At 41.6% G+C, this 15,239-nt stretch overlaps 1 protein-coding gene across 5 annotated transcripts in view; it reads left to right on the top strand.

Annotated features, from left to right (window-relative positions):
• The window catches only part of SPTBN1 (spectrin beta, non-erythrocytic 1), a 280,165-nt gene that overhangs the window by 222,860 nt on the left and 42,066 nt on the right, over positions 1-15,239 (top strand). For all 5 annotated transcript variants that reach the window (XM_036748781.1, XM_036748782.1, XM_036748783.1 and 2 more), the window contains 6 exons: positions 153-306; positions 1,041-1,911; positions 2,005-2,142; positions 3,030-3,786; positions 5,509-5,711; positions 13,596-13,686. In XM_036748781.1, the coding sequence (XP_036604676.1) occupies positions 153-306; positions 1,041-1,911; positions 2,005-2,142; positions 3,030-3,786; positions 5,509-5,711; positions 13,596-13,686 (2,214 nt within the window). The remainder of the gene's footprint in view (positions 1-152; positions 307-1,040; positions 1,912-2,004; positions 2,143-3,029; positions 3,787-5,508; positions 5,712-13,595; positions 13,687-15,239) is intronic.

Below are 15,239 nucleotides of genomic sequence, written 5' to 3'. Positions count from 1 at the left end.
AGGATACTGAGACTGGTGCTTTCACATGAACCCTTCTCTTTCAGATACTCTGCTCCCTTCTCTTGACATCATTGAGTTGGCATTTGTTGTTGTTGCTTTTTTAAACAAACAAACATGTGACTTCATATCTTTTCACTGTCTTTCTTGCATAGGTGCTGCTCTTGTCTCAAGACTATGGCAAACATTTGTTAGGTGTGGAAGACTTGTTGCAAAAACATGCTCTGGTTGAAGCTGACATTGGTATCCAGGCAGAAAGGGTGAGGGGTGTGAACGCCTCTGCTCAGAAGTTTGCTACAGATGGTGAAGGTAAGGGAGGATTCTTTGACTGTTAGAGGTGCTGACACCTCCTAGCCACCAAAAATGGGAGAAGAGAAACCTCCCATTAATTTCTGTCTGATGGGAGGGAAATGGGACTTTTATACTTTTGACAATATTAAGCTGTAGTGTAGTTTCTCTGCTGCTGTTCTTTGAACTTATCAAGTAATGCAAATGGAGGTGGGGGGGCAAGGTGCAGTCTGGAGAGAGTAGTTTGATTGATACGCTTACCATCTATCTTGAATTCATGCAATGGAGTGAGAAACAGAGGAATGCCCTCTTCCTCACCCCGCTTTCTCCTCCTTTGCTGCCAAATCTCCAAATCCAACTTGATGTTAATTACGTTTTCATGTTCAGTAATGAAGCTTCACTAAAGCTACACTTGGTTTGGCCATGTCCCCATGACCTTGTGTAGCTGCTAAGAAAACCATTTATTTTTCCCATCCAGCATCCTATCATACTGGGTCAGTATTCTCTGAGAAGATTTATTGTATGACATCCCTTAGAAACAAAATTGACTCATGTGCCCTCTTAGTTCTTGAGTGACTTGGACATGAGATTTTTTTTTCTAACACAGAGGGAGCACTTTCACCCAACTCTAGTTAGCAAAGAGGCCATGTTAAGTCCTGCCAGCAACAAAGGTATTGCCTCTTGCCTCCAAATGAGCAAGAAACCTAAGCTACATATTCTGAACACCTTCACTTTTCTTCTCATATCTCAAACAGGTTACAAACCATGTGACCCACAAGTCATCCGAGATAGGGTAGCCCACATGGAGTTTTGTTACCAAGAGCTTTGCCAGTTGGCAGCTGAGCGGCGAGCTCGCCTCGAGGAATCTCGCCGCCTGTGGAAGTTCTTCTGGGAAATGGCAGAAGAGGAAGGCTGGATAAGAGAGAAAGAGAAGATCCTGTCCTCAGATGACTATGGGAAAGACCTGACCAGTGTTGTCCGCCTGCTCAGCAAGCACAAGGCGTTTGAGGATGAGATGAGTGGACGCAGTGGCCACTTTGAGCAGGCCATCAAGGAAGGGGAAGACATGATCACTGAAGAACACTTTGGTTCTGAGAAAATCCGAGAGAGAATCATTTATATCCGGGAGCAGTGGGCTAACCTGGAACAACTTTCAGCTATTCGGAAAAAGCGCCTGGAGGAAGCCTCTCTTCTCCATCAGTTCCAAGCAGATGCTGATGACATTGATGCCTGGATGTTGGATATCCTCAAGATTGTCTCCAGCAGCGACGTGGGCCACGATGAGTACTCAACACAGTCCTTGGTCAAGAAACATAAGGATGTAGCTGAAGAGATCGCTAACTACAGGCCAACCATTGACACATTGCATGAGCAAGCCAATGCCCTGCCCCAAGAGCATGCTGAGTCTCCTGATGTGCGAGGCAGGTTGTCTGGAATTGAAGAGAGATATAAAGAGGTGGCAGAGCTCACACGGCTGAGGAAGCAGGCACTCCAGGACACCCTAGCTCTGTACAAGATGTTCAGTGAGGCGGATGCCTGTGAGCTTTGGATAGATGAAAAGGAACAGTGGCTTAACAACATGCAGATTCCAGAGAAGCTAGAAGACCTGGAGGTTATCCAGCATAGGTAAGACCAAGTTGAGGGTTGTGTCCTCATGGTTACCACTCACTTCTCAGTAATGGAGGAACTTTAATGCCATTGAAAAATCTCCTTTTTCAGATTTGAAAGCTTGGAGCCTGAAATGAACAATCAGGCATCACGGGTTGCAGTGGTGAACCAGATTGCACGACAGCTAATGCACAGTGGCCACCCAAGTGAGAAGGAAATTAAGGCCCAGCAAGACAAACTCAACACAAGGTTGGTATGAGACCAGGGCATGTCTTTCGTGTTTGTAATGACCTCAGTACAGTGAGGAAAGATGGGTTCAAACATTTCATCTTCCTATCAGGTATCATACTATTTTATTAATGGTATTATCATTTGCATATGTAACTTTTCCTGATTTACTGGGAAGAATCATTTGGGGTAGGACTGTGAGGGGTAAGGCAACCCACGTCCTATTTCAGATTTCCCTTCCATTTCCTTTCTTTCTCTCTCTAGTTTCTCTATCTCACCCTCTCACCTTGTTACTCTCTCTTAGTCTTTTACCAGTACTCCATCATAGGAATAAAGGTGTGGGAGGAGGATAGTTAAACTATTACCTCCCATTCTCAGTTATTATCTCAAACAAGATATTGATGATTTTTAGACTTCAAGTGACTTCAAGTCCATGATAATTCTTCTAAAGCCAGACCTTTATCCATGCCTTACTTTCCTACCGAGTAATCACATTTGAGCAGAAATACAGAAAAGACCTAGTTCTAAGAGCCAGCGTCAACCCTTGGGTTCATTAGCTGTCCTTCACACAAGGATTTAATGTGTCATGAACAAGGAATGTCACAGACTATTCGAAGACAGGTGTTTTGTAGCTGTTGGGGCATTAACTCTTCACAGGTGCTTTTTCTTTTGTAGTTAAGTCAGTTTATATGACATCCGTCGCCATTCTGTTTCCATAATATCAGCCACTCCCATACTAAATGACCTCATTGTTTTGTGGAGGGGGACAAAAAGGCAGGAGGGCCAGTAGTCTAGTTCAGCAGGTGTTTCTCTATTGGGAAAAATCCCAGGGTTAACTTTGCCTTTGGTTTTAGTATCCAAATATCAGCATTTTGTTTCATTTTAATTCTCTTCTCTTTCATTTATAGGTGGAGCCAGTTCAGAGAACTAGTAGACAGGAAGAAAGATGCCCTCCTATCAGCCCTGAGTATCCAGAACTACCATCTTGAGTGCAATGAAACCAAATCCTGGATAAGGGAAAAGACCAAAGTTATTGAATCTACACAGGACCTAGGCAATGACCTGGCAGGCGTCATGGCCCTACAGAGAAAGCTGACTGGCATGGAGCGAGACTTGGTTGCCATCGAGGCAAAGCTGAGTGACCTTCAGAAGGAGGCAGAGAAACTAGAGTCTGAGCATCCGGACCAGGCCCAAGCCATCTTGTCAAGACTGGCCGAGATCAGTGATGTATGGGAGGAGATGAAGACCACCCTGAAGAACCGAGAGGCCTCCTTGGGAGAAGCCAGCAAGCTACAGCAGTTTCTTCGGGACTTGGATGACTTCCAGTCGTGGCTGTCCAGGACCCAGACAGCGATCGCGTCAGAAGATATGCCAAACACGCTTACAGAAGCCGAGAAGCTCCTCACGCAGCACGAGAACATCAAGAATGAGATCGACAACTATGAGGAAGACTACCAGAAGATGAGGGACATGGGCGAGATGGTGACCCAGGGACAGACGGATGCTCAGTACATGTTTCTTCGGCAGCGTCTGCAGGCTCTGGACACCGGATGGAATGAGCTCCACAAAATGTGGGAGAACAGGCAAAACCTCCTCTCTCAGTCCCATGCATACCAGCTTTTCCTTAGGGATACAAAGCAAGCAGAAGCATTTCTTAATAACCAGGTAAATCTGGTGGCAAACCTTCCTTTCCTATGACGTGTAGACCACAGTTGACCTCCCAAACTTTTGCTTGGTACTTTGGCTCCAAGTCCGTTTCAATGCACTAAGTTAGAGGTAGCTTTTACATATATCAAAGCATGCTGTTCTTAATATTTGTGTAGATAGCTGTTACCACAGGGACCAGGACATCCAGAAAGGTAGTGTGCTAGGAAGAGGGACTGTGTTAGACTCCTCCTTGCTCTTGGATGCCTCTTAAGTGCTTGATGTTTGATCCTGGGCCAGGCACTTTAACCTCTCCATTTCCTCATAATAATAGCCATCGACCTCAAAGGATGTTTGTGAGGATCGATTGAGATGTAAGCAAAGCGTTTTGCAAGCCTGCTGTTGTAATCATTGTTAGTATATGTTCTCTGAGGTCCTTTTTAGCTCTAGATCTGGAACCCCGTCAAGTATCTGGAATTTTGTCCTGCTTTTACAGAGTGCTGATGGGTTTTGGGAAGAATTCAAGTATATTCTCTGGCCTATACACCAGAATAAGGGATCTTGTCCATGGAGAACCTCAGAGAGTAAAATTTTTGTGGATTGGCTGGCTCCTCCCACCTTTGGCAGTGGGGGCGGGGAGTTCCCAGAGCAACTCAGAGATTGTGCAGCATCCTTAGTAGATGGGATCTTTTTGGGGGGAAATGTTGCTGAGTATAGTTAAAAATGTCAGGGGACTTATTCTTTTCCCTTAGGAGATAATATGGCAGGAAGTCAGGCAAAGGAAGGTGCTTTTTTTCTGTGGGAAAATTCCTTAATGATTAGAACTAGTGGAATGGACTGCCTCAGGAGATCATTGAGTCATAGATCTAGACAGAGCTGGAAAGGACCTCAGAGACCATCTAGTCCAGGGGCAGTGAACCTGTGGCCTTGAGGCCACAGATTCCTCACCCCTGATTTCTAGTCCAACACCCCCGTTTTACTGTTGAAACAGCTAAGGTCTAGAGAATTTAAGAGACTTAACCAAGGTCTTACATCTAGAAGTCTGACCCATTCTTTCCCTTATGACACACTTGTGACTTGTCCAGGGACACACATGAGAGACAGGATATGAACCCAGGCCCTTTTATTCTGGATCCTCTTTTTTACTGTACCACAGTAGAAGGGTATCCCCTTCATTGAAGTTCTAAACAAGATTTGGATGAGTTGGCAGATATGTTGGTCTAGACTATTTGTGTGATCCAACTCAGAATCTATGATTGTTTGGAAGAGGGTATAACTCTTAGTGTCTGACACAGAGGGATGAAGATGCGTCTATATGTACCATTACTCAAAGCCTCCGTTACCTTTTTCACTCAGCACACCCATTATAGATTAAAAAAACAATCAGTAAATGTTTATTAGATACCTGCTCCGTGCCCCATACTGTGTTAAGACCTGGGGGGTACAAGAGAGGTAAAAGACAGTCCTTGCCCTGAAGTAGGCGACAATCTAATGATGACACTTAATTGCTGATGAAAATGAATAAATTAACATCACTTTGGTTTTAGTTTCATTTATTACTTAAATAAATTACCTTTCCAGTGTCAGGAATCAATAGTTGCACAGAATTTTGTACACAGACTTTTGACAAGTACTGAGAGGGATGATCCCATGTCTGACAAAGAGTAGAAATTATTTTTGTGTATGGAATGCACTGAATACAGTTTCTGATTACTGTTCTTGTCTTGGTTATTTTTTATAAAGGAGTATGTTTTGGCCCACACTGAAATGCCCACCACCTTGGAGGCTGCAGAAGCAGCAATTAAAAAGCAAGAAGATTTCATGACCACAATGGATGCCAATGAGGAAAAGATCAATGCGGTTGTAGAGACAGGTCGGAGACTGGTCAGTGACGGGAACATCAATTCAGACAAGATCCAGGAGAAGGTGGACTCGATCGATGATAGGTACAGCATTCTTGGCGGTTTATGCAAATCTCACACTTTCAGGTCTTGAACATCCCACTGACTCTGTGCTAAAAGGCATAGGTGTAGATTTGCCTGCTCGGTATTAATTGCAGGCATCATCTAAAGTTCCATGGTAAATCAGTAAGGATGATAATTTAGCAACCTAGGATTTTCAGAACAAGGCCATTATAAAGAATAATAGAAAATCAAGAGCTTCAGAAACAAAACATAGCTGATCTTTAATCAAATGTTGTAAGAGCCAGCATGCTGAATTGCAGTCAGGTAAGAGTCCATGACCCTGGGACAATTAGCATTCAAGGCATTGATACAACAGGAAGGGAGCCTGAGAACCAGGTTTAACTGAGGTCCCACTGCTGTGGAGTTTCCCCAGCGAGGCCCACGTTCACCCTCCCCTCTTTCTCCCCCTTCCTCTTCCCCCATCTCCTTCCCTCTCCATGGGATGCTCCCTCTGAAGTACAGGGGAAGGTTGGTCTGCTTGTCCTGCCCCCTTGGCAAAGCCAGCATTTTCCAAGGTACAAAGAACTTTTATCTGGCATCTCTTGCAAAGTCAGCTTAGATGACATTGGAACAGTATCTCTTTCATGAAGAGAGAAAAGGCTTTCTTCCTTCACCAGGGTTGTGTGCTTTTTCTGTTCCTAAAAGAATTTTTTCCTGTGCCGAAGGACAATTTGCCTCATTTGATCTTTGCACCAGGTTCTCACCTTGCCCTCATTACCAAAGTCTGGGAAGGTCAGGGACAGATAATTGCTCTGGCCCCCAAGGGCCGGCTTCACTGAGCCCTACCCCCTGTGCTAGGATATTCCATTTCTCTTCTTTGTCTCCACTGTCCTGATAATTCACTATATTCCCTGGCCTGCTTTCAACCAGATGATTTCTGGATCCAGTTTAAGCCAGTTTATAAAAAAAAAATAAACAAAACACCCTCATTGTCGAGGTGAGAGAATGAGTGAATTGAATCAGTCTTCAAGAAGATTCCAGTCGGATATCCTAGGGTTCCTGCTATATGCTGAAGCCAACCGGTGGTATAGTGGATACTTATTATTTGGAATGTGAGTCCTAGGAACACAATCTTCCCCCTTTTTAAACTTGAGTCCCCAACCACAATTACAAGGCAGGACTGGGGGGGTGGTACAGAGGAGGAATTTCTTCCCTCTCTTTAAAGCGAGGAGGAAGATGCATTTTAATCATAGTCTCATCCATCTACGTCAGGGGTTTTAACCCTTTCTTGTGTGATGGAAAACTTTGTCATACTGGTGAAGCCTAGGAATTTCTTCTCAAAATTATGTTTCAGAAGACATAAAATAAAAATATAAGGCCCAAGATTAGCACTGTGCCTACCACATAGTAGGCATTGAATAAATGGTTATTGATTGATTACCAAGAAGACCAAAATACAGTTTTATATGTTTTTATTTCTTTTTTGATTCCTTTATTTTTTAATTCACAGACCCTCTGAAATCTATCTACCAATGCCTTGAGGGGTCTTTGGAACCTAGGTTAAGAATCCCCGATCCACATTGTTTAAAAACACCAGTAGTCTTGTAGAAGAGAAGGCAAAGTATTCTTAGCATGTCACAAAGCATGTCACTCCCTAAAAAGAATATGCCATCTTACCTTCCTTCCATAGTAGATGGATACAGTACAGGTCTATAGCAAATTGGCCTTGACATTTTAGATGTAGTGTCTAACAGATTTCTAGCTTCCTGGCTGCCTTTCCATTTTATCTGTTTGTTCCACACTGGCCCTAAGTGTACAGCAGGTGCAGAGGGGATGAGAGCAGGTGGTACCTGGCAACAAGGATCCTCTTGAGCGTGACAGAAGCTTTCAGCAGGTTTTGGACCCCTGCTTAAGCAAGAACCAGATCTCATCAAAGCCTAGAGCAGCTTCCAGAAGATTTTTTTTTTTTTTAATAAAAGGGAAGAACTAAAAAGAAAGTAAAACATTTGGGAACACAAGAAAAGATTTGTTTTTGTCTCTCTTCCAGGAAATGGGGTGATCTTTTGGGCTTTCAATTATGTTTTCTCCTGATGCCAATTAGATTCCGATTTCAATTTCATATCCTCAGATGAGGAGTTGACCCTACATGGCACTTGTTACATTTAAAATACAAAAGCCAATGAGTTACAGACATTTTTATGGGTATAAGCAAAATAAATACCTAAATCCCTTGGGTCTAATCCTTTGGTATAAAATCACTTGAATACTGTGGTTGAGCTAGTTAGGAAGCAGAATTATTAAGTTTATTGAGATGAAAAAGCACAGGAAGAAAGCCTGGACTCTTACAGCTTTGAGCAGTGTTAGTGGTATTTATAGATGCCTGGGCCTACATGGAAAAATAGAGCTTTTAGTTGTATTCTTCCTGGGGGGTATGATTAAAGACTAAAGAAAAATTCCAGGACTCACTCCAATGTCTGGGAGAACAAGAAATCAGGGTTTTTGACCCAAAATAACTTTTTTTTTTTTTGAGAGTAAAGCCTTCCTCTCTTTGGAGAAAAGACCCTCAGTATCCAATGTCCATGCAGCACCTGGCTTCCTTATTTCCACAGAAAATCTCCAACTTTAAAATCACCAAGCCTGCTTGTGCAAGGCACCTAGGATCCTCTGTTCTCTTATAAACACCACCTGGCTTGGAGCGCAAATTGTCTTTTTTTTTTCCCATATTGATTTAAAAAAAAAATTCTACTGTACACTACTTGGGAGAGACACCAATAACCCCACAAAGCAGACCTTGTTAAAAGCATCCTGACAACCATAGCAAGGTTCTAATAAGTTCCCAGTGTTCTCAACAGATTCCCTGCATTCGAGTCCATTAAACAGCTTTGCTTTGACCTTCAAGGAGTCTGCTTCCTGTTCCCACTGTTGGGAAGCACTTTCAAACATTTACGCAGCAATCCCTTGTGCCAAGCATTTCCTGATTCAGTGATACCCCTGGTCCCTCTGTACCTGATTTTCTCACTCCTCAGAGCACTGTCTCAGAGTAGCTCTTCATTTCTTATTCATTTCGCCCTTCTCCTAGTTTAGTTTCTTTTTTGTTTGTTTTTGGAGGGGGGAAGGTAGGGCAATTGGGGCTAAGTGACTTGCCCAAGGGTCACACAGCTAGTAAGTGTGTCAAGTGTCTGAGGCCAGATTTGAACTCAGGTCCTCCTGATTCCAGGGTTGGTGCTCTACTCACTGTGCCACCTAGCTGCCCCCTCCTGGTTTAATTTCACTGGACATTTGGTAATTATTCACTGTTATCCTATCTCTCTCTCCCCATCTTGACAATTATACTTAAAAAAAAAAAAAGACCATGCTGTCAGGGAGAGGAGGGAGAGGAAAATTTGGAACTCAGAATTTTATAAAAGTAAATGTTAAAAACTATCTTTACATGTAATTGGAAAAAAATAAAATACTATTGAAAAAGTATTTAAGCACCAAAAAAAACCAAAACAGACAGTACACCAGAGCTGACAATGGTTAAGTCTGTGGTTGAATTTTTTAAAGAGTTGGTGGTTGAACAAGAAACACTTCCAAATGTTTACCTAGTTGAATTTCCCCAGACAATGCTTGAAGCAGAAATACACTGCCTTTCATAAGCTTGAAATCTTCTCAAAATTGTCAGCATGCATTAAAAACAAGTTTATAAGATGCACTGTGAGGGAAGGGGAGGTTATAATAGCTGTGGGCTAGTGGCAAAGATTTTAGGTCTTATTTCTGACCTGTCACAAATTCCTGGAATCAGCTTGAATGTTTGCTTACAGCCCTTAAAGAATAGGGAGGTTTTGGTGTATGGATGCTCCTGAGGATTAAATCCCAGCTCTCTAATCAAAGGAAATGCATTTGGGTTTTTTGTTTCATTGAAGACTTGAAAGCTAGGGTTCATAACCTGGTTCTTGAACGTGTTCAAAAATATTTTGATAATTGTATTTCAGTATAATTGGTTTCCTTTTTTTGCATTTAAAAGTATCATTCTGAGAAGGGTGTGAAAGGCTTCCCTTGCCTTTCAGAGGGAGTCCATGATACATAAAAACTTGAGAACCTTGATCTAACATCTTATTACAGTTTACCATTGTATCATGAAGGTGACCCTGGGTTCTCTTGACTCTGCCAAGCTGGAAAGGTTTCACTTATGGGCCTAGTGATGGATTTACGTGTCTAGATAAATTTGGAGGTTCATCAATTTGGCCACAGGTGGATGAATTTTTCAGACCTTGCAGCTCTTTAAAAGCTACTAGGTTATAGAGGAGTTTCAATCTTTATTTAAGGAAAAATAAAGCTCATCATTGAGGTTACAGATCTCTAACATATTGAAGCAAGATAAAGATGCAGTTAAACTATTGAAGTTTCTCTCATTGCCCTTCACCATCCCAGTGTTGTCCTCCTCTATCTCTCCTGATTTTTTCTTTGATACTCCTTGAGATAATCATTTATACTGGGTACCTCCATTTCCCTCTCTATTTTAAACCTTCTGCAGCCTGGTTTCTGGATTTATCATTTAACTGAAATTGACTTTAAAATGACCAAATCTAATGTCCTTTTCTTGATCTTCATCCTTCTTGACCTCTCTGTGTAGCTTTGACTCAGCTTGATCACCTCCTCTAGCATCTTCTCACGTGTCTAAATTAATGACTCTCTCCTTTCCTGGTTCTCGTTATCTGCCTGTCCTCCTCCTCTGTCTTCCTTCCTAACTGATTCGTAATCTGTATGGTTCCCACTCGCTGTGGGTATCTCCCAAGGCTCTGTTCTGAGTCTTCTTCCTTTTTCCTTTATACTCTTTTACTTGGTGACATCATCAGCTCCCATGGGTTCAGTTTTTTCACCTCTGTACAGATGATTCTCTTATCTATATATTCAGCTGTAATCTCTCCTGACTTTCATTCCCATACCACTGACTGCTTTTGGACACCTCAAACTGGATATCCCTTAGGCATCTCAAACTCAACGTGTCCAAAATTGAACTCATTATCTTCCTTCCCTCACCCCTTTGCCTCTTCTCTTTACAACATCCCTGTTACCATTGAGGGTACTACAATCCTCCCAGTCACTCAGGCTCATGGCTTCAGTATCAATCTCAACTCCTCACTCTCACCCCCATATATCCAATCTATCAGCAAATCTTGCCATTTTACCTTTATGACATCTTTCCAACCATAACCATCACGCTTTTACAGGCCCTCATCATCCTTCAGATGAACTGTTGCAGTTTGGTGTATTTGGAGATCTATTTGGTCTCCATACCTCATATTTCTTCCCTCTCTAATGCATCTCTCACACAGCTGCCAAAGTGGTTTTCCTAAAATGTCAGTCTGCCTCTATGTGCTCCCTCTACCCTTCCCAGTGCTCTGAATTCCAGTGGCTTCCTATTAACTCTTGGTTAGCTTGGCTGGACTGATTAGACGGAAGCTTCATTCTTAAGAAACCTTAAGCAGCCAGCTCCCTTTCTTCCTCTGGGACCCACTCTGGCCCTTCTGGCTCACCAAAACCAAAGGGGTCTTCCAATAGGAATCACATTCAACTCCCGAAGTGTTCCCTAGTTCAAAATCCCTTCCAACTGTCTTTATGTTTTAACCTTTATCTTATGATAGCTGTACCTCAAGAGTATACAAGTTAAAAGGAGGTGATTTCCACCTTCACGTCTATTTGGCCGGAAGATTATTCTCCTAATCTTCCTCTTTTGGTTTTCTCTTTCACCACTGATCAGTCTGTTTGCATTTTCAGATGGCTTATATCTTTTCCTTCCACTTTCCCCCCACCCCCACTTCCCCACCTATGCCTTCCTGGTCCTCCCTAGCTTCTCCATGATGAAATTGGGGTGGGAAGGGTACATTTCCTTTAGCCAGAGTTTTCCCAAAGGAACATGAGTACATTGAGATCTCTCCTCCTAAGGATGTAGAAACCCTTTGAGCTTTTTAAAAGTAAGATGTTATCCCCTAGGGGGCTGAGTCATACACTCCTCTATCTTTCCCATTTATAATTTCTCTGATTTGACCTTTCTCTGATATACTTTTGACACTGCTGACCTGCTTTTTTTCCTTCAGTCACCCCAGAATGAAGCAATAGCATCATTACTACTAGAAGCAATGAATATAGTGGAAGGAACACTGGAAAGGGAGCCAGAAAACCTGAAATCTAATCCTGACCCTTTTATAGCTTATTGCTTCACCTGTGGATAACTCACCCTTTCTGGGCCTTAATTGCTTCACCTTCAAAGTGAGAAGGGTCGAGGAGGAAGATATACCAGATGTTCTCTCAGCTATAGAACAGCTTAGAAATTCTGTGATTCTCTTTCCTTAAAAGTAGCCATTCATTTAGTGTTAATTTCAGTGTCCACATGGTGCAGAGTGCCGCGGTAGGCTTTCATTGATCTGCGAGAGTTCCTTAGGTGTCAGTCAAGTTTTTAATTGCACTTATTTGAAGTTCTGCATTGTAGAAGATAGAAAAGAAACAAATTTCTTAGGTATTGTTATCAATTCTTTACCTAAGGGTTGGGAAGATGCAAGTTATGTTATCATCATTGGATATATAGAAAAACTGAGCTCAGTGACTTGCCCTGGCAATATACAGCAGTTCACAGTTAGAATCAGCTTGAAAACCCAAGTCTCTTTGTAGTCTAGTTCATTCCCACTAAATTTTACCATTCCTACATACAACTTTATATCCCAGGCTGCATGAGAATATTTGGGGAACTGTATTCTTGAAACTATTTTCTACTTCTCCAGGACACTGTAGGTTAGCCTTCCTGATTGCTTTGGAAGCCCAGAAAATCAATCTTTTTCACAGCATCCAATTTCAGGTGGAAAACCGCAAGGTACCGAAAGGTTAAATGCTTTTTTCCCAGTGAATGCAGTCATCTCCAGGGTCCACGATGGGTATATGAACAGAATACAGATATGCATCTTTAGTGTGCTAGTATGAGCCTTAGCAACAATGACTAGCATGTATATAGAGCACTTTGAAGTTTGCGAAGCACTTTACACATATCTCCTTTTATCCTTACAACAACCTTGGAACACTATTATTGTCCCTATTTTATAGATAAGGAAACTGTGGAAAGTGTGGTATAAACTAATAGCTAAGCATGCCTCTTTCTGAGTCTTGGGAATTGTGGTTTAGGTTCCACCATCCTCTCTGAGCATTCATTTTCCCCTGCAAGTTGAGGACTTGGACTAAATTATCTCAAAGATAAGATGGATTGGTTCTAACTTTCCAAATTTGGTTTTTGTCCTTCCTCCCAAAAGAAATGTCATACTCAAAAATAGCATTAACTTAAATAAAGATGTTTTAGGAATCAATCCACCAAGTATTTATTAAGCTTTAGTATGCTAGGTACTGTTCTGGGTAGGTGGGAAGTTTGCAAAGATAAGATCCAGTCATTCTTTTACTTCAAGGCATTTATATCTTTTCAGAAGAAATGTGTACATTTATGTGTGTTTGTCCTGTCTCACCATTGATTATAAGCGTCATAAGGGCATTGTCCCTGGCAAAGCCCTGTTGCATAGTTCATGCTCACCCAGTGCCTTTGAATGACTCATTTGATGGAGATAATTCAAGATTAGGAATCAGCTCTTTCAATGGATTTGTTATGTGACCTTGAACTAGTATTTTAATCTCTCTTGATCTGGACCTTTTCACTGAAAAGATACTACCAATCTTCATCATTTTTTTTGTCACTTAATTATAAATGCTGAACATACTTGTTTTGGCATAAATCGTGCATTAAAAATTCTAAATGACTATATTCTGTAACTAACCTTTGCCATCGCTAGTCTCATCACTAGATAACCAGAAAAATAAAAGTAGAAGGTCTAGGGAAGAAAGTCGATATGAGTTGGTAAATTCCAGATCTTTTTCACAGTGTTTTGTTTTCCTGTTTTTTTTCCGCAGACACAGAAAGAATCGTGAGGCAGCCAGCGAGCTTCTGATGAGGCTGAAGGACAACAGGGATCTTCAGAAATTCCTGCAGGATTGTCAGGAGGTATGCTTTGCTATACCGGTACCTCAGGATTCATTCACTTTCGGAAGAAAAAATATTCCACTGCATTGTAAAGTTGAGAGGCCTGATGACATCTCCCAAGATTATTACCATACAATAATACTCCCACTTTTTAAGACAACATAACATCTATTATATTTAGGAACATTAAATCAGTGTGTGCTCAACTGGCCTAGAAAGAAAGAAATGAGGCTATTTTCCAGGTGAGTAAAAAATAAAAAAGAGTCAAATTCCTTATTTTATTGGAATCCCAAGATATATCTTTCAAGACCCCATTGAAAAATATGTTAAAAGCAATCCTTTGAAGTGCAACATTATCTAGGTTTCAGAAGGCTAAATTTAAACATGTGGTATTAATCTGATGATTATCGTACTATTTCATATTTCACTGACACATGCATAAACACATTTTGAAAACTGAATTTAGCTGAATGAACTGGGGAGGAGAACAGCTGTACAAACGTGACTCATTCGTTAGAAGTACATCACTCTTAGTGTGTAGGTAGACGAATGTGGATCTGAGGCCTTTGGCTTTATTGCATCCCCAGAAAATGAGAGTGGCAATCAGTGATATTAGAGTGAGCCTGCAGAGCCTTGGCAGTGTGAAGGTCCCCCTCAGCTCTTCACAGGCACCTAGTATATAATCTGTATGATGGCATGCTAAAAGATATACGGATTTGATCATTTTCTCTGACCATCATCCATGACAGAAGTGAACCTTTATGCCTCTTAATCCTCAGCCCTGTTGTGCATCCTGCTGAATCTCCAGCAGCTGAATCTTGGACTAGTAAAGCCCCAAACTACACAGCCAAGGATTTTCTGCCTGCACAACCAATACTGCAAGGGTCTCTGTGGGATTTAACTGTAGCCAGACAGGTTGAAGAGAGGATTGTCATCACCACCACCAGATGCTTGAGTTCTGATGGTTAAATGGGATGCTCATTTAAGAGTACTAATTATCTGTGACAGTGACTCAATCTTGGACATGCAGAGGGACGAATAGACTCTAAATTTAGCTGTGTAGAATTTGTGTTGTACTTGTGTGGAGTGAGAAGGAATCTTAGGGTTTCTTTTCCAGGCTGTATTTTTGCTTCCCCATATTGATAACTGATAGGTCATTTTGTCTGCCTGAGGTGACTATATGCCCTGGATTTTCTGGGACAGATATTATTTCAAAAATTCTGTCCTCTTGTCTCACAAAATACCAATAGCCAAGATATCCCAATATTCTCCTGCAATGGTAGCCAAATATGTGTTAATTACTTAGGTTTTTGTCTCATTCCCACCATTACCACTAATAATAAAAAATAATAACTACCATTAATAATAGCAGCTAAATTAACAATTAATAGCACCGTAAGGTTTTTGAAGCATTTCCCATGTTACTTCTAGACTATACTCCATGAAGGAAAGGGATGGTGTCTTTTCTAAACTTTCTACATCAGGTTCTCTAGTTAGATGCATTTATTTAGCATCTACTATATGCCAAGCACTACAGATATAAAGAAGGGCAAAAGACAGTCCTTGATCTCAAG

This window comes from Trichosurus vulpecula, chromosome 3 (assembly GCF_011100635.1).
Source record: "Trichosurus vulpecula isolate mTriVul1 chromosome 3, mTriVul1.pri, whole genome shotgun sequence".
Taxonomy (NCBI): domain Eukaryota; kingdom Metazoa; phylum Chordata; class Mammalia; order Diprotodontia; family Phalangeridae; genus Trichosurus; species Trichosurus vulpecula.
The sequence above is the reverse complement of the archived record's forward strand: the minus strand, read 5'-3'. Positions and strand labels throughout refer to the sequence as shown.